Genomic DNA, 22,024 nt, shown 5'->3' on the forward strand with positions numbered 1-22,024 from the left:
GATGAAAATTAGATCATGGTGATGGTTACACAACTCTATAAACATACCCTAAAGCCTTTAATTGTACACTTTAATGGGGTGTATTTTATGATATGTAAATTATTTCAATAGAGCATTTTTTTATTAAAAAAGAGAAAAAATATAAAAAGTATATGCTTGCTCTTGGCTAGACCTTCTGGCTCTCATGAAATATTTTGTCCTACTTCTAGATTTATATTTGTGCTAAAACCCCGCTTCTTTGACTGAGACACTGCTTCTATATTCGCTAGCCAGACTTCATCTGAGACTAATATATACGAATTCTCTCTCTCCTCTCCCCTCCCCTCCTCTCTCCTTCTCTTTCTCATTCTGTGTCGCTGTCTCTCTGAGTCTAGCTTTGCTTTCTTTTTTTTTAAACCGTTCAGAAGTAGGTCAAAGAAGCATGATTAATAAACCCCCAAGAAGCAAAGGAATTCTTTGTTAAGCAAATAGTTCCAATAATTTTAATAAACGACAGTAACTGATGTCGGTCCATTATTTTGTTGACCTTGGAAGGCCATGAAAATACCACGCAAGTATGGCTATGTTGTTGTCCTCCTATGTAAAGGTGCTACTGTTCCACCTGTCAGTAGGACAAATGTTATTGGTTGTTATGAGAGCTGGGATGGGTTGGAATGCAGTCAGCCAGGAAAACTGGACTAAACTAGTCCATCTGTTTACCAAAAGCATAGATTTGCAAGATGATTATCTTTGTAAACTCTCTCTTATTCAACTAAAAACTCGATAAGTTAGTAAGAGGCAGTTCTGCTATATAAACTTTTGGGTTAACATCTGGGAATATCTTTCACCTCTGGCTACCACATTTATGTAATATGATTTGGAGGAAATTAGTGATACATAAAACTAGAAGAAAGTAGTATATTTAGTTGATGCCTAAGTTGTCTGGGTGCTCATTTCTACCTTTATTGGTGTTTGTGTACATATGTACACACATATGGAAACCTATCCTTGGAAAGGCTCTTTGTATGCAGAACAAAAACGGTCAGTCAGTGTAGAAATATACTGCTGCAACTCATATTATGTGATTCCAGCTATCTCTTACCTATGCCACTAGTTCTGCCTCACAGGCAATTAGTAAAGAGGAAAGAAGAAAACAAAGGCTGAGAGTAGAGGGGATTTGCTTCAGAAACAGAAAGAATTGGATAACATTACTTCCAAGTTGTTGACAGATTAGAGCAGGACTCTAAGACCTTGGATGTGTTACTCCATTTCACAGTGGATGGTTGTGAAGAGACAGGGGAAATGAAAACACAGTAATCAGATAGGAAATATTTAGCAATTATACTCATGAATATCGACAGTGGGAATGAGAGCCAGCAGATAATTGATGAATTTTCGTTTTGACTCATGGTAAAGTTTCCTGGTCAGTATTAGGAGGGATTTTCTGATTTTGAAAAATAGGAATTATTATGTGATCCTATTTTATTGCTGTTCCAAGAAAAGATAATGTCATATAAATCTCCTTGTAGGTTATTGAAGATACATCAACACCATTTATATAATTGAAGTTAGATAGAAGCAGGAAGAAATATCAGTTCATATGAACTAATTAGAGTGACTGGGAAGGGAAGAAAGGTGAGAAAGTGAACCAAACTTAACTCCAATAGCTATTTCAGTCAATCTATATTTTCTCAATAACAGCCAAGATTGTGACATAAAAGACCTGAAAGGTATCTCAGTGAAATTCACTCATTTTTGTATTTGAAGTTGCAAATTCTTTTCTTTCTCTACTTTGCCTTTCACAATAATGTTCTTCACCAAATGAAGGGAAGCAAAATTTATATAGCTATAGTAAACACGAAATGAGACTTACAGACACTGAAGTGTTCACAGCCTGTCAACTTATCAATAGCTTTGCAGGCTTCCTCTGTCTTGAGCATTTCCTCTTGTCTTCTTTTACTTTCTGGATCATCATTCAAAATCTTGTTTCTCAGCCAGGTCAAATGATACACCCGAAGTCTGTTCTTATGGCCTAATAAGAAAAGATACAATGTTTCAATTCAGTCTATTTTTTTTATATATTAGAAGAACAAAAATGGTAAAGGTATTTTTGTCTTTTTAACCAAATGTTTTCATTAAAGTAAAAATGCACTTTAAAAAATCTATGCTGCATCAGAGTCTTCCCTTTAGAGTTTGGAAATGTGATAGCAAAGTCTCTCAGTCTCTCACTTCCAAGAGATAGCTGAAGTATCTACCAGCTACCTATGTAGAAGCAAATGTAAAATACTTCTTTGGGACAGGTTAAGACTGCCACTGTGCAGGCAACAGAATCACCATCCATTCATTTGTACCTTAGCTTCTTATCTAAGTCATGACCTTTCTGGGATTCAGAGACCCAGAAGCTATCTCTGGTAGTGTGTATATATGAGAAGGGTGTCTTATGTATTGCTTGTTAGGCATTCTGGGCCAGTGAGATGGGTCTTTGTACTCTTTCATTCCAGTATACTTACGAAGTAAGTCCCATCAAATTTCTACAATTCCTTCAGAAAAACAAGCCATTAAAATTACACATTTCTTTTCATATATAGTGACTTTACATCCATTTTTAGGGTTTATGACTGTAAGATTCCTGGGCCCAACAGTAAGATTCTCATTTATGTAATTAATCTTAAATATATTTTTATACAACATTTTTGAGCAGTGTTAGAATTCAAGCATCTATAGCTATTGCCATTCTATTCTCAAATGGTAAAATAAAATTGAAATCCAAACTATTAGATATCTTTCTATACTGACATCCTCAGTACTATTTGATGCAAAAATAATCCACATTTAAGAGAAACTTAAGAATTAAAAAGAGAACATTTGGGTTAGAGAAAGCTGGATAAAACGTAAAGAAATCTGTTATCCAGATGTGCAGTCTGTAAGCCACCCAGATGTTTTCAAAAACTAAATGTTGCTTCTGTGTGCCTCAAGCAATTAAAAATGAATGACCAAAAAATCATGACACTTTAGTATATCTGTAGAGGATTTCTCTAACCAAAACTTAAAGCAAAGTTAATCATATTTAGGACTATACATAATCATTAATTAATGTGCAATATCGTTATTAAGTACAGACAGGAAGTATATAAACACATAAAATTACTGTGATTAGCATAATTTTATTCTACAGTCGAACCATTTAAAAAATTTTTCCTAATCTTTCAACAGTCATTTTTTTGCCTAAAGTCAGCATTAATGTTAATGCTTTCCTGATACCAAGTACTGTTTAGTAATCACAATAATTATGAACATCCATATACTTGGTCTTTCATATTTCAAGGTTCAGGATCTGACTGACCAAAACTAAGAAGTTCAACTACTATGTGGGAAGAATGGAGAGATCTTAGGGGATCCATTCTTGTTACTAGTCCTATCTGTAGGCCCTTATTATACAGCTGTGGCAGAGACAACAGAGTCTCATTTTTATCCAATTATTGTCCTTTTTGTTCTTTGTTGCTTCTAACACAAGAAAGGTATATAGTGGTGGTTAGTGTGGTCGTGTGTGCATGGGTGGGTAAAGCTGTGAGTTGTGAAGATGTAGGTGGCTACTCAGAAAAGACGTGAAAGGATGCAAATGGCATGGTTTTTCTTGTCACTGACCTTGGACAGGTACATTGCAATCAAATATCCAGACACCAAAGGAGAGTCAGAAGTTTAAATTGTAAATAGGTAAGAAAATACAAGTAGGAAAGCCTGGTGTCCCAATTAAAGTGTATATTTATAGTGCTTTCCTATGAATACTTTCACTTGAGAGAGTCTTTAGCCCAGTTTGAAACCTAATTTATCTGCATAATTACTCAGTTAATTTTAGTTCTTAAACAAACCGGAGATGGTAATCAGCAAATTGAGTGGCTCTACAACTTGAATTTGACGGAATGGTCTTCGCTTTATAAGTTTAGTAATGTCTGCCTTTCCGCTTCTGTCCATCAGATACAGATTTGATCGAGTTCCCAACAGCAAATTCACTCCTGTTCGTATATGAAAAGAAAAATGCTATATTAGCTCAGATTACATTTTTATAATTGAATTTATACTAGTATTTTTGCTACTCCAGTGTGCTGATCTATGTAAAGGTGACGTTTATCATCTTAGGCTAATGTTAACTTCATTCTGTGTAAAAATGAACTCTCTGCCAACAGAACAAATTTATTTTCATTAAAATATTGAAGATAATACCCTCTGGCAATATTCTACTGGCTGGTGTCTTGTTTGCCATCACACAAATAGAACTTTATGTATATCTCAGCACCTTTCAGTAGTGTCCCAAACTTTATAAAAATCAATCAACCTTTTTGAAAGTTACCATTAAATATAAAATATGCCTAGTATATATCAAGCCTTCAATTCAGTTGATTTCTCATTGCTAACTGTAACATGGTTTTAATGCTTTTAGAATAATTGCATGTAAATTGTTTTTAAATTGAGTGATTCTGTGTTCACACATATATTAAAAAAACGTATATTGCTAAATGCCTATAAAATTAGTTTCTACTTTCATGTATTTACACTCCTACACTCTGTTATTTGTGTGCTGGCTTTATTCATTCTAATAGAAACACTGTTTATAGACTGAATGAGAAGACTAAAATAGCAGATTGAAGTAAAGTTAGAATATACTTCAAATGGGGGTCAGTCTCAAGATGGTGGAGTAGAAAGACCCTGAACACACCTCTTTCCATGGGCATACAAAAATTACAACTATTTACGGAGCAACTGTGTATCAGAATGACCTGAAGACTAGCAGAAAAGATTTTCCACAACTAAAGACATAAAGAAGGAGCCACAACAAGATGGAAAGGAGTGGCAGAGATGTGGTTTAGTAAAGACCCACACCCCAGGGTCGATGACTCATAAACAAAAGGGATATCATAACCACAGAGGTTCTACTCAAGGAGCAAGGGGTCTGAAACCCACATTGGGTTCCCCAGCCTGGGGGTCTGGCACTGGGAAAATGAGTTCCTAGAACATCTGCCTTTGAAAATCAAGTGGGGCTTATGTTCAGGGGAGCTGGAGGGGCTATAGGAAAAGGAAATTTCATTCTTACAGGGCATGCACAAAATCTCACATGCTCCAAGTGGCATGACGCAGGGCAGATGCAGTAGTGTGAAAGATGCCTGGGTCAGAACCACTTGTTGTTCTTAGAGAATCCCCCTGGAGAGGCATGAGGCAGCTGGGACCCCCCTGAGGACTGACACTGGCAGCAGCCATTTTGGGGATCTCGGTCTACCACATTGACACATATTATAATCTTTTATTTTTCAAAATATAAAACCACAAATGATAAAAATGAGTTACTAGACATTAAGTTCATCTCTGGGTAGTTGCCTGACTGGAATGATAATGAAGTAAACTTTGCTTTCTTGTTATCCAATACATTTTATTAGTAGAACTTTGAGGATGGCTTATTTTTTTCCAAATTGTTTAATCCACATAACTATAATGTTTGCTACACTGCTCTATTTTTAATTTAAAATTCTGTCTCCTGTTCAATCATACATTAAGCAAAGTCTATGAAACTGAAGGTAGGATGTTGGCATTTATTTGGGATTTTTCCCTTCCTTGCATTCATTTATTCTGTTTCATTTATGATTCAGACCCGCTTGAGGTAAAATATTGTCTCAGCATTACCAATGTGGTTACAATTCTTCTGGAACAAAAGGTTGAAAAAGTCTATCAAAGTTAAGATATTACACAAGGAACTTTCTCTACAAATCCTCAAGATATTTTAAAAACAAGAACCTGAAGAAATTTCTTTTAATATCTCATTAGGTATTATATGTTGCATTCTGCCCAAATTAAAAATGCTAAACTTGAATTTTCAAATAATCATAACCTAGTCCAATTTTATATTTTAGCCAAGTTAATTTGGGCCGTAAAGAAAAACAGAATAAAAAGGGTAGGAAGTAATTCAAACAGCAAACTGCATTGAGTAAAAATAAATCAGCAAATAAATAAATAAGCAAGTTAACTACTGTGTGTGTATATGTATGTGTATATATGTATATACTTGGAAATGGTTTTTCAATAGCAAACACATGTTTACATCTATGATTTTTCACAAGTTTGCTATATAGATAAAAATATATTCTTTAAAATATAACAACTCAGTTTTAAGAAACAAAACTCACCCCACAAAGAACCACAGCAGATCTCAGAAGTGAATTCCTTTTCATACATGTGGATTAGTGGTTTTTTACATTCAGGAGAGACATAGAGTGGGTTAACATTGACTTCAGAGGGTTGCTTAGATGATTTCTCAGGTACTTCCACTAATCCAGCATATACTGTGAAGAGAAGATATTGAGAGAACTTACACCATATGCGCTTGAGTGTTTCCACAAATGAGACATAGCTTAGAAATATTCCTTTTCCTTTACTGTATTTTATTTTTTTATTGGAGCTATAATTTCTATAAATCCTAAACCATCAGTTAACACAAATCAAGATGGTCAGAATACATTTCTGAATATGAATATACTTCAAGTTACTGTGATTAAATTGCAAGTAAAATCCAGAAGAGGGACCCAATTTCTCAATTGTAGTTCAAATTTAGGTGCCATAAAGACTAAGTGAAGAGTAGATTTAAAAATATATATACATCCATCTGAATTTATGTCAAATGAGTATCAGAATGATTTGATTCTTTTCTGATAATGAACCAGTGGTCAAACACTGTATTTAATATGTGAACAGACTGCAGCATTCGGAGATTATATTAAATACACTTACAGATGGTACTGGCAAAGTCAGCATTTGCAGCCCCTTCAGAACCTTTGGAAGGAGATGAGTGGCTGGCAGAAAAACCTGATTCTGTTGATACTTCTGATATGTCCACAGTGTCATTCTCATCACCAGGTGCTGCAGGTGCAGCGCCTGAGGCAACGGCATTTGAGGCTTCACTTCTACCACCTAACTCCTAAAAGATGATTAAAAATTTATTTTGACTTTATTAGGAAATTAACAGTGAGAGAAATATGATATGCCTAGCGGTTATTTGAAAAAGAGAATACAAAATTTGTAACATCTTATAATTCTTTATCCTTATAAAATCCACATTTACCAGTAGAACTCAACAATGTTATCAAAAAAGAAATAGGGCTTCCCTGGTGGCGCAGTGGTTGAGAGTCCGCCTGCCGATGCAGGGGACACGGGTTCATGCCCCGGTCTGGGAAGATCCCACATGCCGCGGAGCGGCTGGGCCCGTGAGCTGTGGCCGCTGAGCCTGCACGTCCAGAGCCTGTGCTCCGCAACGGGAGAGGCCACAATAGTGAAAGGCCCACGTACCGAAAAAAAAAAACCAAAACTAACTAACCTATATTGAGACAACTGATGCCAAAGTAGAAATTCAAGGAGCATGAACTCCTTAGCTGTATAATTTACGGACCTAAAATTTGTGGAGTTTTTACTATGCATTAGATACCCTGCTAGGCATCTTATTTACATATTGTTGTGAATCCTTGCAACAACCCAAAAAGTAAGATCATCTCCATTTTACTTACAAGGAAACTAAAGCTTAGCAAAGTTATATAATTTATTCAAGGTCATAGAGATAATTAAGAGGATCAGTTTGAAGCCAAAGTCTGTTTGATTCCAAAGCTTACATTCAGCTATGCTATGGTAGATTCAATTCCATTTTGTCAATTGACAAAGCTAATGATAGAAAATCAACTAACACAAATTCAAGAGTGTGAACATGCTTCAGTGAAAATTTAGCCAGATTCCATTAATTTACAGAGAAGAAATTCAACGATAAAAGTCACAAAATGTGACAGAATTTATGTGGGATGCCATATCCTGTGGAAAAACATACCAACAGGTTTTGGTAAGCCTGTTTGCTGATAAGCATTTCTTTGTTTCTAAACAGTGATTGAGACAGCTGTGCTGCCCTGTCAAAGACTTGTTTTTATGACCTTTCCTGCCACAAAAGTGTTGCCGCATAGCAATGGGAGATCAGCTCGGTGCTTTGTGACCACCTAGAGGGGTGGGATAGGGAGGGTGGGAGGGAGGGAGACGCAAGAGGGAAGAGATATGGGAACATATGTATATATATAACTGATTCACTTTGTTATAAAGCAGAAACTAACACACCATTGTAAAGCATTTATACTCCAATAAAGATGTTAAATTAAAAAAATAAAAGATTATCTCATCCTAAAAAAAATTAAAATAAAAAGATCCATTTACTCTGTAAACGTCAAAAACATTTCTTAAGATAACTGGAGATAACCAGGGGTGCTATGAAAACTGTGCTGGGACATCCTTTTTTAATGTTTTTAATTAAGATAAGTAGGTAGGCAGTTAGGTAGGTAGGTAGTAGGTAGGTAGGATGGATGGATGGATGGAAAGATAGCTAGATAGACAGATAGATAGATAGGTAGATAGATAGATAGACAGATAGAGAGGCAGACATAGATACTTTCCCGCTGATGTTGCTTTCCCATTGGAAACCATCTAGGGAGTTTCCTCCTTCCTTGTTTTCTTTGTTTCCTTCCTTCATTGATTTCTTCCGTAATTACTGTATGCCTGCCATAGACGAAGCCCTAGGTTGGACCCTGGGATTGTGTGAGTAGGTAAAGAAAAGTAATCAAGGATGGATTAAAAATAGTTCCTGCCTTTTAAGAGTTTACAATCTATCGTGACAGAAGAGCAAGTAAACAAATAAATAAATTACAAAGTCATAAGTACTAAAATAAAACGATGGGCAAAATGCTTGCAAGTGCAGATGAAGGGGTGTGTAATTCTGCCTTGGGAAGTCAAAGATGATATATGAGTTGGATCATGAAGGATGACTAGTTCACAAGCAGAGAAGAGGTAAGGGGAAGCCTTATAGACAAAAGGAAGTGCTTGAACATGGTCACTAATTCATGAAAGAGCATGGCATCTTCTAAGCTAGTTATGATAGGACAATAGGCTGGGAAAATAAATTGGCATGATTTTTCCTTTGCCTGGAATCTCATCTCTGTTTTCAGATATCCAATACTCCCCATTTGTCAAGAATTAGTTCAAAACCCACGTGTTCCAGGAAATCTCTGTGATAATTCCTATTTATCTAGCATATGTGAAGCTACTTGAGTATTTTAAAACATATCTATAAAGTCTGTAAACATTTTGTGAATGACAAAATAATTGTCTAAACACAGTACACTACTTCTGTTTTAAATTGTATGTGTTAACACTTCCTCAAATAGTTAAAATAGAAGATAACAATTCCACTCCTAGGTATATAGCTCAAAGAATTAAAAAGAGAGACTCCAACAACTGATATTTGTATACCAATGTTCACAGCAGCCAAAGGTGAAAACGACCCAAGTGTCTATCAACATATGAATGGATAAACAAAATGTGATATATTCATACTACAGAATCTTATTCAGCCTTAAAAAGGAAGGAAATTCTGATACATGCTACAAAATGGATGAACCTTGAAAATATTATGCTAAGTGAAATACAGACACAAAAGGACAAATATTGTATGATTCTGCCTATATAAGGTACCTACACAGAAAGTAGAATAGAGGTTATTAGGGACTGGAGGGAGGGATAATGGGGAGTAAATTGTTTGTTTGAGATGATAAAAAATTTCCAGAAATGAATAGTAGTAATTGTTGTAAAACATTGTGAATGTACTTAATTCCACTGAACTGTACACTTAAAAATGGTTAAAACATAAAATTTTATGTTATGTGTATTTTATCACAATAAAACCTCCCAGAAAAATGTGTGTGTTAAGAGACACTATCCCAAGCATGTGATCTGAGTAATAAAGGTAAACAAATAAGATATTTTTGTCCCTGGAAGAAAATAGGAACCATCCAAATTAGAAGAAATAAAGATCTATCTACAGCTATAATTAAAAGTCTTTAAGGCTTTGGGATAGAAGTTTAAAATATATTTGTAATGGCTGGAAATATGACATATCACATGAAGAAATGCATTCACAAGGAGAAGAGTTCATTCTCCTTTTCAAATGGCACATTACCTCTGGTTTATGTTCAAATTCCTGGGATGCTGGTCTCTCCAATACTGGATCATGTATCTCTGAGCAATTTTCTTCTCCATTGAGTTCAAGGGCTTCACTCTCTTCATTGGTTCCACTGATTCCCTCATTTCCATTACTCTCTTTGCCTCTTCTTCCACTGCCTGTATTGGCTCTGTGTCCTTCATGGTCTCCAATGGCTTCACTGCCCCTAATGGCTGTACTTCCTCCATGGCTTCTACTAGCTCTCTGGCTTCCATTGCTGCTGAAAGTTCCTTCCCCTCCATCACTTCCATCTTTACCATCTTGCTTGTAACTTCCACCTCTGCCACAGCTTGGTCTGATAACAAGATCCAATTAATGATAGAAAACCACCCAACAAAAACATATTTGAAAGTCAACAAATGAAATAAAATTAGTATGCCTTACACATATGTACTATCTCCAGGCATGTTTTTGTTCTATGTGAACACTACTGGTATGATATAGATATGAAAAATGTCCCTATGTCTTGTCAGTCTTAAATATTAAATTAACACCATAGCCACTGTCAATTCCCTGGCTGCATTTGGATGGCAGATGGAAGAGAACTTGCATCCTTTATTAGGAACATGTGTTAGGTTAGTAGCAATAATATGTTTTATTTTCTTAAACCGTAGACTACTTCATGCATTAGCAACTTCACAGCCACATGAATGATCAAGCCCATATTTTTGGTTCAACCACAACATATTTAAATAATTCTTATAATATATGTAATTTATGTTAATTTAAACATGTGCCTTTATTTTCTAACATGTGTATTGTCTGCTTTGCAACAGATTTCCATTGATTGTTCTACTATTATCATCAGGAAGTTCAGTAATATAGATCTCATTAAGTTAAGATAGTCACTTAATTATTTGCTAAGAACACCAAGCTTAGCAAAATGTCTCAATGATCTTTTGCATAAGGGACAACATAAATATGTACCTATGATAATTCTAAAAGCAAATGAATTTAAGAACGGAATTCCTGGTAGTTTTTTAGTTGGCAAAAAAGAAAAAATGTTGAATGAATTGTAGTCTGTTCTGTCATGTATATCCCCAGTAACATTTGAAAATTAAAATAAAATATGGATTTCAATATTATAAAGCAAACAATTCTCCCACTGTTAATTACTTTTCTAAAAATATACTATATTAATGAATCACCTTTGAGAGCAGTTTAAATACAAACCATAAGCACATGTAAATAAGAACACACTGGCTGCTTATAGAGCAGGAACAAGTAACTATATATATATATATAGCATACTGGTGGTATGCCAAAAACACTACTTCACTAAATATTACCTCTTTGAGCAGCTACTCTATAAGAAGATAAAATTGAACAAGCACTGAATTTAGTTACAGCAGTCTTCAGAATCCCAAGGATAATGCTATGTTAGTAAGTTGGAGCTTAAAACTATCAAGTGAGTATCATGTTTGCACTTCATTTTTCTCAGCAAATTTAGAGATTTTGTTCACAAACATCAGGGCTTCAACTTACAATTATTAATAGGCACACTACTTAATTTGTCAGCCCATTTCTCACACTCATTGTGTTTTACAGGGTAGAATGATTCAGTAGCATTAATTTTAACAGAAACACCCAGACAGGTCCAGTTATAAAGAACTTAATAAATAGTTGAATGCTAATAAAATATAGTATTACAAGAAATGCAAAATTAAGTGTTTTGCATTAAAATAATTTAAAATCTATTGTTGAAAATCAACCATTTACCAACATGCAAGTGCAATTCATTCATCCTCTTGGTAATAAATTTTAAAAGTAAACCAAAGATGCAAATAGTTTTGAAATGATAAAATATGGATAATGCAAGTAATCCAGAAAAACCAACCTTGGCCAACTAGGAGCATCATCACGACTATTGCCTTTGTCATCAACAACCTCATCATTGTCATCATCATCTTGGTCTTCACCAGCATCATTAGCCTGATCAACCTGGTTATCCAACTCATCACAGCCATTGTCATGGTCATAAGTATCTTCATAAGCATCATTAGAATCATCATCATCACCATCAGTATCAGCACCAGCATCATAGAGTTCAACATAATCACCATCCTCTTCAGGTGGCTGAATGACAGGTGCAGGAGTTAACCAATCATTCCGGAAGATTTCAGAGAGTGCATTATAGCCTACCCATTCATTTGTCAAGTAAACGGGGGGTGATATTTTTCCTACTTTAAATCCATCTGGAACCTGTGTGCACAAGAAAGGTTAATGTAGTCTCTAGTAGCCTTTCATTTTCTTCTAGATTGGAAAGCTTCCAGGCTGATAATATTTTAAAATGTATTTTCAATTGAAATGAAGATGTTCACTCACTATATAGAGCCAACATTTTTGTGAGGATGAGCTGCCAAAACCCAAACCTCAGGCTATGATCATTAATGGCCTTTCTGGATCACACAGGGCAAAATTTACTCACTTTGTTTTATATTAGTCCTACTTATCTGCTGAGAACTAGACATTTGGTTTTGGTGCTGGAGAAGAGAACAGATGATTTAACATTCTAGAGAAGACTGTCACTTTTTTCCTTTTGCTTTATCCTTTGATATTGGGATTAGCTCTTAAAATTGATATGTTAATTTCCCAGCTCTAGTTTTATACAACATAGGTTGTATTAAAGTAATGTAAACACTTCTAAGAAGTAAATTCATATAAATTCACCTTTAAGTATGGTATGTGTCCTATAAGCAACCTCTGAGCAATCTGAAAGGGGTGTATGTGTAGTAGGGTAGAGGTAATTACAAAAGTAAAACAGAATGATCTGAAAGCAAACTGCAAAAATAAGTAGAAGGCCTTTTTATTTATGAAATTGGAAGGCATTTTATTTTTTGCTAAATGTTTTATCTTTATGCATTGCCTCATCATCCACGAAATATTAGACAAAAACTGAGCATCTAAACCTTACTCCTTAATTTGAGATTAGCTTCTGCAAATAGCTTTTTATCACTCCTCTCCCGAATATGTTATGACACAAGAATGTGAAAGTAAAATATTTTATGATAGATTAAATGTTTTTATATTTTACATTACAAAACATTTTACATTAAATGTTTTTACATCGATTAAATTTAATTTCTAGATTTCATATTCTGCATACTGACATACCAATAGAAATATATATTTGAAAGATTAATTTAAAAACTGAACACTTTAGCCTTTCCCTCGAATGAAGCTGAAAATATGTAAGTTAAAAGAAATTGAAATTTAAAAAGAACAGATATAAATGCTTTAAGAGTTAAGATGGAAACCTACATGGATGTCAACCAGCAACCTCTGATCAATAGTAGAATAAGGTGGTGATGACTGGGACCTCCTCCTGGTCACAGGGCTCTCTTCCTCAGAAGAAGATTCTGTGGAATGCCAAAAAGACATTAGTAACAGTTGTGATCACAGCCATGGACTTCATTTTTATAGTGTACCAGTTCAATCCCTTGGTATTTTTCTTGTAGTCTCTTTCCATTCTGGAGATATCACTTGGTAAATTCTTATGGGGCTAAGATCCTATGTTCTGTTTTCACAGACAGTGACAGGCTCAAGGTTTGTTCTGTTAGACTTGCATGGCTTTTTTTTTTCAGTATTAAGTGTACACTTGCTAGGTATTTCTCTCTATCTGTGTAACAAGGTACATAATAAGACTGGTATACAGATAGTCCCATGGAAAAAAGAGAATGTATCAAGAAAAGGAAGGGCTGGGTGGTATTTCTGGCCTCCCATACTAACCAGTAGAAAAAGAGCCCAACAGTATACTAGAAGATGATGGATTAGACAAAACTTTCAAGAGGAGAGTTGACTCTTGAATCTTAATCCCCCAATTTCTACTCAATGATATATCTTCAAGTATTTCAATACAGTTGAAAAGTGAACAACTGAAAAGTGGCAAATCTTAGCCTTTTTTATAAAGCCAGGAACCCTTCTATAGAAGCTCTCTGCAATAGAACTTTCTGCAGTAATAGAAATGTTCTGTATCTGCATTGTCCAATACAGTAGCCACTATCCACACGTGGCTATTGAGCATTTGAAATATGGCCAGTGTGTCTGAGAGGTTGAATTTAAAATTTAACTTCATTTTCATTTTAGTTTTAATTTTAATAGCCACATTTTGCTAGTTGTATCACAATGCACAGCTCATTTCTATAGTGTAAATATTTCCATTTAAAATGCAAATTTGTCTGGATTAGAAGTCTGGATTTTTTTTTTTTTTTGCGGTACACAGGCCTCTCACTGTTGTGGCCTCTCCCGTTGCAGAGCGCAGGCTCCGGACGCACAGGCTCAGCGGCCATGGCTCACAGGCCAAGCCGCTCCCGCGGCATGTGGGATCTTCCTGGATCAGGGCACGAACCCGTGTCCCCTGCATCGGCAGGCGGACTCTCAACCACTGCGCCACCAGGGAAGCCCAGAAGACTGGATTTTTGATATTAAGATTTGTGGTATAGTAAATAACATCTGTGGTTAAAATAGAGTGAGAATATTTAGGCTCAAAGATCAGTAGATCTGGGTGAGTGTACTTAGAAAAAGCTTCACTAAGGGGACTCTCATGTCCCTTTTTATGGTTTTTGTGTGCTTGGAATTTGAAGATAAATAGTACCATCCCTCTTTTATTTGCAGCCTTGATACATAGCCAAAGTATTGACACTAGAACTCGAAAAAGCATGTATTTGAAAACATTTCTATCTTTTGAGAATATTGTACTGAACACATCTTACACTTTATGTTCACATCGTCTGACACTGTTGTACTTTTGCAATTTATTATCTTTCCGTAGGAAACTATTTTCTCTCAGGTCTTTTGGTGTATCATTAGGCTAAGTAAGAAGTTTGGGTGAATGTCTGAGATTTTGAGGCAAATTTGTAGTAAGGTGTTCTGATTTCCTGCATCATGAAGTATTGAGTCTCATGGGAACTTCAAATCATCTATGTAGCACACACAATAAAATAAAAGAATTTTAGAGCTAAAAAGAACTTTAGCTATTATCTACCCAGATACTCTCCCTTTCTCCCTCCCACCACTGTTCATAAACGTTTTGGGGCCTATTCCAGAGTTTCCTTATTTCAAAATATACAATATGAATAAACCTTAAAGTTTTAGCTGTTTCTTCAGTATTAGCAAAATTAACCCTAGTCAAACCAGAAAGATTCTGGGGAAAAAAGTCCTAAAGTTTCTCTTCACACAGGCTTATCTTATTTCTCACAAGATAATATTTCTGCACAAGGGGACACTACCATTTAAAAGAATTATGCCATTATCTGAGTCTCCTAAGAAGAAGAATGGGGTTTTAAAATTCAGGTCTTCGACTATATGATTTTCATACAGTGTACCTATATATCCATTTAATTATTGACATTTTAATAAAATCTATATGCTATATTTTACAGACAACTTGGGGACTCAGTCAGGCATTTTTCCCTTACTTAACTTACTTGAATTGCTTAAAAGTAGATAGTGCAAGATTTTATGACCCAAGGCATAACTTTTCACTTTGTTTATCTGATATGTCACAAATCTATAATTCATTTAAACTCTCTCAAAAGTACATCATAAAATAAAATACTTATTTGAAATTCATATCACAGTTTGTAAAGTTATTTTCTATGATTTTATGGATTAATTTTTCATTTTGAGTAACTACATTAATTTTTAACATTTAAGAGATACTGTATATATCTTACTTTGGGGAGGTGAAATAACAAACTGATAAATAAAACACATGCCCGCAACTACTCCATTTAATATTTCAATATTCTAAAGATTGCCTATAAATTTTAACCTGTTGTAGAAGCCTCTCTCAAATTCCTTTCCCATATTTTTCACACATGGTTTAGAAACTAAAGCTGACCCCCCCTCCCGCCTCCCTAGACACATTCTTAACTACTACCCAACTGAAAGAAGAAACTTCAGAAAAATTACTTTCCATTTCTCAAAGGTCATCACTGATCACCTAATTGCCAAATCCAACGGCCTCCTGGTCTTAATCTTACTTGGCTTCCCTGACACTATTGATTCATTCCTTCTTGAAATTCTTTCTTAACTTTTGCAAAATAAACTATTAAACATTAACTCCGTTTTGACTGTTTAAACCTTGTGCTTTGAATCACCTGATGCTGCTGGGCAATTTTGAGGATTTTGCGAACTTCTTTGTCTCATGTCAATGGGCTTCTGAGCTTGTTCCAAAAGAGACCGCTGAGGAACACTAATGAAAAGACAGAAAAGCATGTGTCACATCCTAACATTCATAAAGGGAATGTACAACTCCACATCAAGACCAACAAAAGTTTTAAGTATATGGGTATATATCAAACTAAAAAGAAGTAGAGCTTAAGTAATATTTTCCAATTTCCCCAGATCTGCTCTTTTATCTAGAAGAGAGAAACAATTTCCAAAATATAAAAAATTGTCTTTATACAAGTATGTTTCCTTCACATATATATTTCTAAAAATTTCTATGAACTTTCTTTAAGCTAATATTCAGACATTATTGCTACCTGGGTAAAACAGCAAGAAACATAAATTTATAGTGTATGTGAGTATTTTAACATGATAAAAACTAAGTTATTTTTATGTTAAATATTCCACTATTATAATCCTTATTTCAAATGCTTGGAATTTGTGTTTTTTAATGTCCTGTTCCTAATTTAGATACATGGATAAATAGATAGGACACTTTAGTTTTCACTATTCAAATTCAGGGAATATTTAGAAAGTTTCTTTGGACCAGTTCTGCTAAATTTTATAGCTGCTTTGGAATTTCTAAATAGGAAGGACTTTGGTTATTGATTTAGGCCTAGAACAGACAAGAGTCTTTTCTATGACCCCAAATTTCAGGAAAGACTTAAGTTTCAGTTAAATTGATTTCATAAATATAACTATATTTAAAGTAAATATATATGCAATTCATAAATTCAAAACCCTTTTTTGTAAGAAGAACAACCAATTCCAGTTTAGTAGCAATATTGATTTTTATATACCCCATGCTTAACAGTTATATTGATTTTATATCATACCCCATGATACCAAAACAGATACACAAAACTAAACTGATTTCTCCCCCTTTGTTGTCAGAAGGATCATGACAACTCATTCATTGAATGCATAGTAAGAGAAAGTTCCCAATCTTGCTTTAAAATTTTTCAAAATTTCTGTACACCAGTTAAATCTAAGGACACAAATACATGGGGGTTTTAAAGAATAATAAGATAAGAATATACATGCTAAATACTATCAGCTCTATGCTATCTGACCATACTGTCCAGAATCTTGAATACAGTAAGTACTCAATAAGTATTTACTGAATGACTGAGTGAATGAATATAGGTTAAGTTCTCTCCACTATGAGTTGGAGTTGGAAGGGGTATGATTTTCAAGGAACATCTAAATTAAAATTTAGCATTCAAAAAATATGTCATGAAGAACCTAGGGGTAAGACAGGAATAAAGACACAGACCTACTAGAGAATGGACTTGAGGATATGTGGAGGGGGAAGGGTAAGCTGTGACAAAGCGAGAGAGTGGCATGGACATATATACACTACCAAACGTAAAATAGATAGCTAGTGGGAAGCAGCCGCATAGCACAGGGAGATCAGCTTGGTGCTTTGTGAGCACCTAGAGGGGTGGGATAGGGAGGGTGGGAGGGAGGGAGACGCAAGAGGGAAGAGATAAGATGGGAACATATGTATATGTATAACTGATTCACTTTGTTATAAAGCAGAAACTAACACACCATTGTAAACCAATTATACTCCAATAAAGATGTAAAAAAACCCCAAATATAACACATTGCATACATCTAAAATATGAAACATGATCTTTGAAAATTACTGAAGATTATCAATATTACAGAGTTAAAAATTACAGTGACTGGTATAAAATATTGCTATAATATTGAGTTTTAGATTTGATTTTCCCTATAGGTTATTTTAGGTTTGCCCATTCTGTGGCATTAGGTTCTGAGGTTAGCGATTGTGTGTGTGTTTTACCATGTAGTACATCACAAATATCATGTAATTGAAGTGTACATGATACACATGAAATTTCACATCTTTTTATTGTAAATTACTAATTGAACACTGTCCAAGAATTCACTGCTGTTTGTGTTATTAAATTGTGAATGTTACCAGCTAATCATCAAACTAAATAACACTGAGATTGCAGTATGTCCAAAGGTGAAAGATCTAGTTAATGGATTGTTGCAGTTTTAAGGTTTTAAATATGGGCCGGTGATATCATTGATGACTATGTTGTCATTAATATTTTAGTTTTGAATTCACACAGAACTTAGTATCAAATAAATAAGCTTTAATTTCTCATATGACAGTAAATCAGAGTAATCTGAATATAGAAATCAGAGACACATACCTTGAAGAGAACTTGACACGATGTACACGATCCTGGTTGTAAGGCATAGAAATAGATCTCTCTTGAACCTTAAAGATACAATGCAATACTTTGGTAGAATTCTGAATCATACGTTTTTTGAGTTATTAATTCATGGGAAAATGTCATTCTTCACGAAGAGATATTTTCTTAAAAATCTAGCTTATAAAATCTGATTTTCATAAATAGATTGTATTTCATTATTACTTATAGTATAACATTAGAACTACTTAACCATAATTTTTGAATACATCCTTGAATTTTAGTATAACAACAGATTCTGGAGATCATATAATAAAACACCCTCATTTATTATTGAGGAATCTGTATCCCAGAGATGGAAAATGACTTTTCTAAGAACTTTACATCAAGTCAAAGGATATCTTTAATCAGACTGTAGGTCTCCCACCTGCTAATTTAATGTTCTTTCTATGTTTTCATATTACTTTTTATACCAAGTTCAAACTTCTCACTCACTCACCCTTTCTAAAGCTAATACTAGATTTTCAAAAGTTGTAACACACATACACATCACTAAAAACCTCTCAGGAGTCTAAAGTATTCCTTCTTTATTTTAAAAAATTTTTTATTGGAGTATAGATGCAATATTGTGTTAGTTTATACTGTACAGCAAAGTGAATCAGCTATATGTATACATATAGCCCCTCTTTTTTTTTTTTTTTTTTTTTTGTGGTACGCGGGCCTCTCACTGCCGTGGTCTCTCCCGTTGCGGAGCACAGGCTCCGGACGTGCAGGCTCAGCGGCCATGGCTCACAGGCCCAGCCGCTCCGCGGCATGTGGGATCCTCCCAGACTGGGGCATGAACCTGTGTCCCCTGCATCGGCAGGTGGACTCTCAACCACTGCGCCACCAGGGAAGCCCCCCTCTTTTTTGGATTACCTTCTCATTTAGGTCACCACAGAGCATTGAGTAGAGTTCCCTGTGCTATACAGTAGGTTCTCATTAGTTATTTTATACATAGTATCAATAGTGTATATATGTCAATCCCAATCTCTCAATTCATCCCACCCCCCCTTTTGCCCTTGGCATCTATATGTTTGTTCTCTATGTCTCTATTTCTGCTTTGTAAATAAGATCGCCTGTACCATTTTTTTTCAGATTCCACATATGTGTGTTAATATACAATATCTGTTTTTCTCTTTCTGACTTACTTCACTCTGTATGACAGACTCTAAGTCCATCCACGTCTGCACAAATGACCAATTTCGCTCCTTTTTATGACTGAGTAATATTCTGTTTTATATATGTACCACATCTTCTTTATCCATTCCTCTGTTGACGGACATTTAGGTTGCTTCCATGTCCTGGCTATTTTAAATAGTACTACAATGAACAATGGGGTGCATGTGTCTTTTGAATTATGGTTTTCTCTGGGTATATTCCCAGTAGTGGGATTGCTGGGTCATATGGTAATTCCATATTTAGTTTTTTAAGGAATCTGAATACTGTTCTCCATAGTGGCTCTATCAATTTACATTCCCACCAACAATGCATGAAGATTCCCTTTTCTCCACACCCTCTCCAGCATTTATTGTTTGTAGATTTTTTGATGATGGACATTCTGACAGGTGTCAGGTGGTACCTCATTGTAGTTTTGATTTGCATTTCTCTAATAATTAGTGATGTTGAGCATCTTTTCGTGTGTGCGTCAGCCATTTGTATGTCTTCTTTGGAGAAATGTCTATTTAGGTCTTCTGCCCATTTTTGGACTGGGTTGTTTATTTTTATTGATACTGAGCTTCATGAGCTGTTTGTATATTTTGGAGATTAATCCTCTGTCAGTTGCCTCATTCGGAAATATTTTCTCTTATTCTTTGGGCTGTCTTTTCGTTTTGTTTATGGTTTCCTTTGTTGTGCAAAAGCTTTTAAGTTTAACTATGTCCCATTTGTTTATCTTTGTTTTTATTCTTATTACTCTAGGAGGTGGGTCAAAAAAGATCTTGCTAAGATTTATGTCAAAGAGTGTTCTGCCTATGTTTTCCTCCAAGAGTTTTATAGTGTCTGGCCTTACTCATCTTTAAGAAAGTATGTTTTTTTCACTTTACAACTTGACTGTAATGTCATAATCAGAGTTTCAAATACTTTTCAATTCTAAATAAATAAATTTTTATTTTATTAACTATTCATTCATCTCATACAGCAAAAGACTCAAGAAAGAGCACATATAATGATCCAGCTTCCATCAGCAGTGCAGATTTACCTTCTGCCAGCATTAATATATAGGGCCATGGAGTGTTGCCTTGCCTAATTTAATTTTATATCTCTAGGTTTCTACTCAAAATAGTTTTTAGCTACCCCCCAAAATAGATCATTCTGACATTCAACAAGGCAGTCATATTAGATTCTTTAGAAAGGAAAATTCAACATGTTACAATAAAAAATAAATTTAGCATTTTCATGCTGATAACATCACGCTATAGTTTCTAGAAACTATAATAACCTTACTACACTTTTTTTTCTCTTATGTAGTAACTTATCAAGGTTGTCTTTATAATCCAACAGACAGATACATAAGAAGTGAGAAATGTTGTCAATCGTTCACATGTTTTGTTAATGAATGTTTCCAAATACAACCAGATGTTTGGCAGTATGCAGGATAAGCATCTGACTGACTTTTTCCACTTTTGATTCAGATAACTGGAATCATATTGACCCAGTCTAGGCCTCCTGGTTCATGAAGCTGATCTCAGAAAGTTTATTGAAACTAGTTTACCAGAGGCCAAAATTACTCAGAAGAGATAAAGGACCAAAATAAGTAAGGCTAATGCCTAATATGAATTGACTGTATTTGTTCTGAAAAATGGGGAGAAGAAAATGAGTAGTAAGAATAGCATATGTTATGGCAAATGATGTATTCCAAATCAACCAGACACAGCTCATTATATTTTGGGCTTAACGTATCATGCTTATAGTAATAATTCTTATCTGAGAGTAAGAGTAAAGTCATCATTTAATAAGGCAGAGAGGGGGACACATTGCCTCTTGTAATTAAATAATAAAATCCAGCCTATGTTCCTTCTGCCAGTAATTAGTATTTATAAAGCAGTACTCTGTTATTCATTTCAGAGGACTGTTAGTATCAGAAAGAACATATTTATAAAGGATGGACCCAGCAATTCCTCTACTGGGCATATACCCAGAGAAAACCATAATTCCAAAAGACACATGTGGATAGCTTCAAGACGGCAGAGGAGTAAGACATGGAGATCACCTTCCTCCCCACAAGTACATCAAAAATACATCTACATGAGGAACAGCTCCTACAGAACACCTACTGAACGCTGGCAGAAGACCTCAGACTTCCCAAAAGGCAAGAAACTCCCCACATACTTGGGTAGGGCAAAAGAAAAAAGAAAAAACAGAGACAAAAGAATAGTGATGGGACCTGCACCTCTGGGAGGGAGCTGTGAAGGAGGAATAGTTTCCACACACTAGTAAGCCACTTCACTGGCAGAGATAGGGGGTGGGCGGGCGGGGAGAAGCTTCGGAGACATGGAGGAGAGAACAGCAACAGGGGTGCTGAGGGCAAAGCGGAGAGATTCTCGCAACAGAGAATCACTGCTGACCAGGACTCACCAGC

The 22,024-nt window shown here is 35.1% G+C and overlaps 1 protein-coding gene across 1 annotated transcript in view; it reads right to left on the minus strand.

The window, feature by feature from the left end:
* Positions 1 to 22,024, minus strand: part of NRK (Nik related kinase) — a 167,712-nt gene that overhangs the window by 14,627 nt on the left and 131,061 nt on the right. The window contains 9 exon segments of the mRNA XM_019949429.3: positions 1,853 to 2,011; positions 3,849 to 3,992; positions 6,153 to 6,308; positions 6,754 to 6,940; positions 10,004 to 10,340; positions 11,883 to 12,247; positions 13,307 to 13,404; positions 16,147 to 16,241; positions 18,406 to 18,473. Of these exon segments, the coding sequence (XP_019804988.2) occupies positions 1,853 to 2,011; positions 3,849 to 3,992; positions 6,153 to 6,308; positions 6,754 to 6,940; positions 10,004 to 10,340; positions 11,883 to 12,247; positions 13,307 to 13,404; positions 16,147 to 16,241; positions 18,406 to 18,473 (1,609 nt within the window).

The sequence above is a fragment of the Tursiops truncatus genome, chromosome X, assembly GCF_011762595.2.
Source record: "Tursiops truncatus isolate mTurTru1 chromosome X, mTurTru1.mat.Y, whole genome shotgun sequence".
NCBI classification, from domain to species: domain Eukaryota; kingdom Metazoa; phylum Chordata; class Mammalia; order Artiodactyla; family Delphinidae; genus Tursiops; species Tursiops truncatus.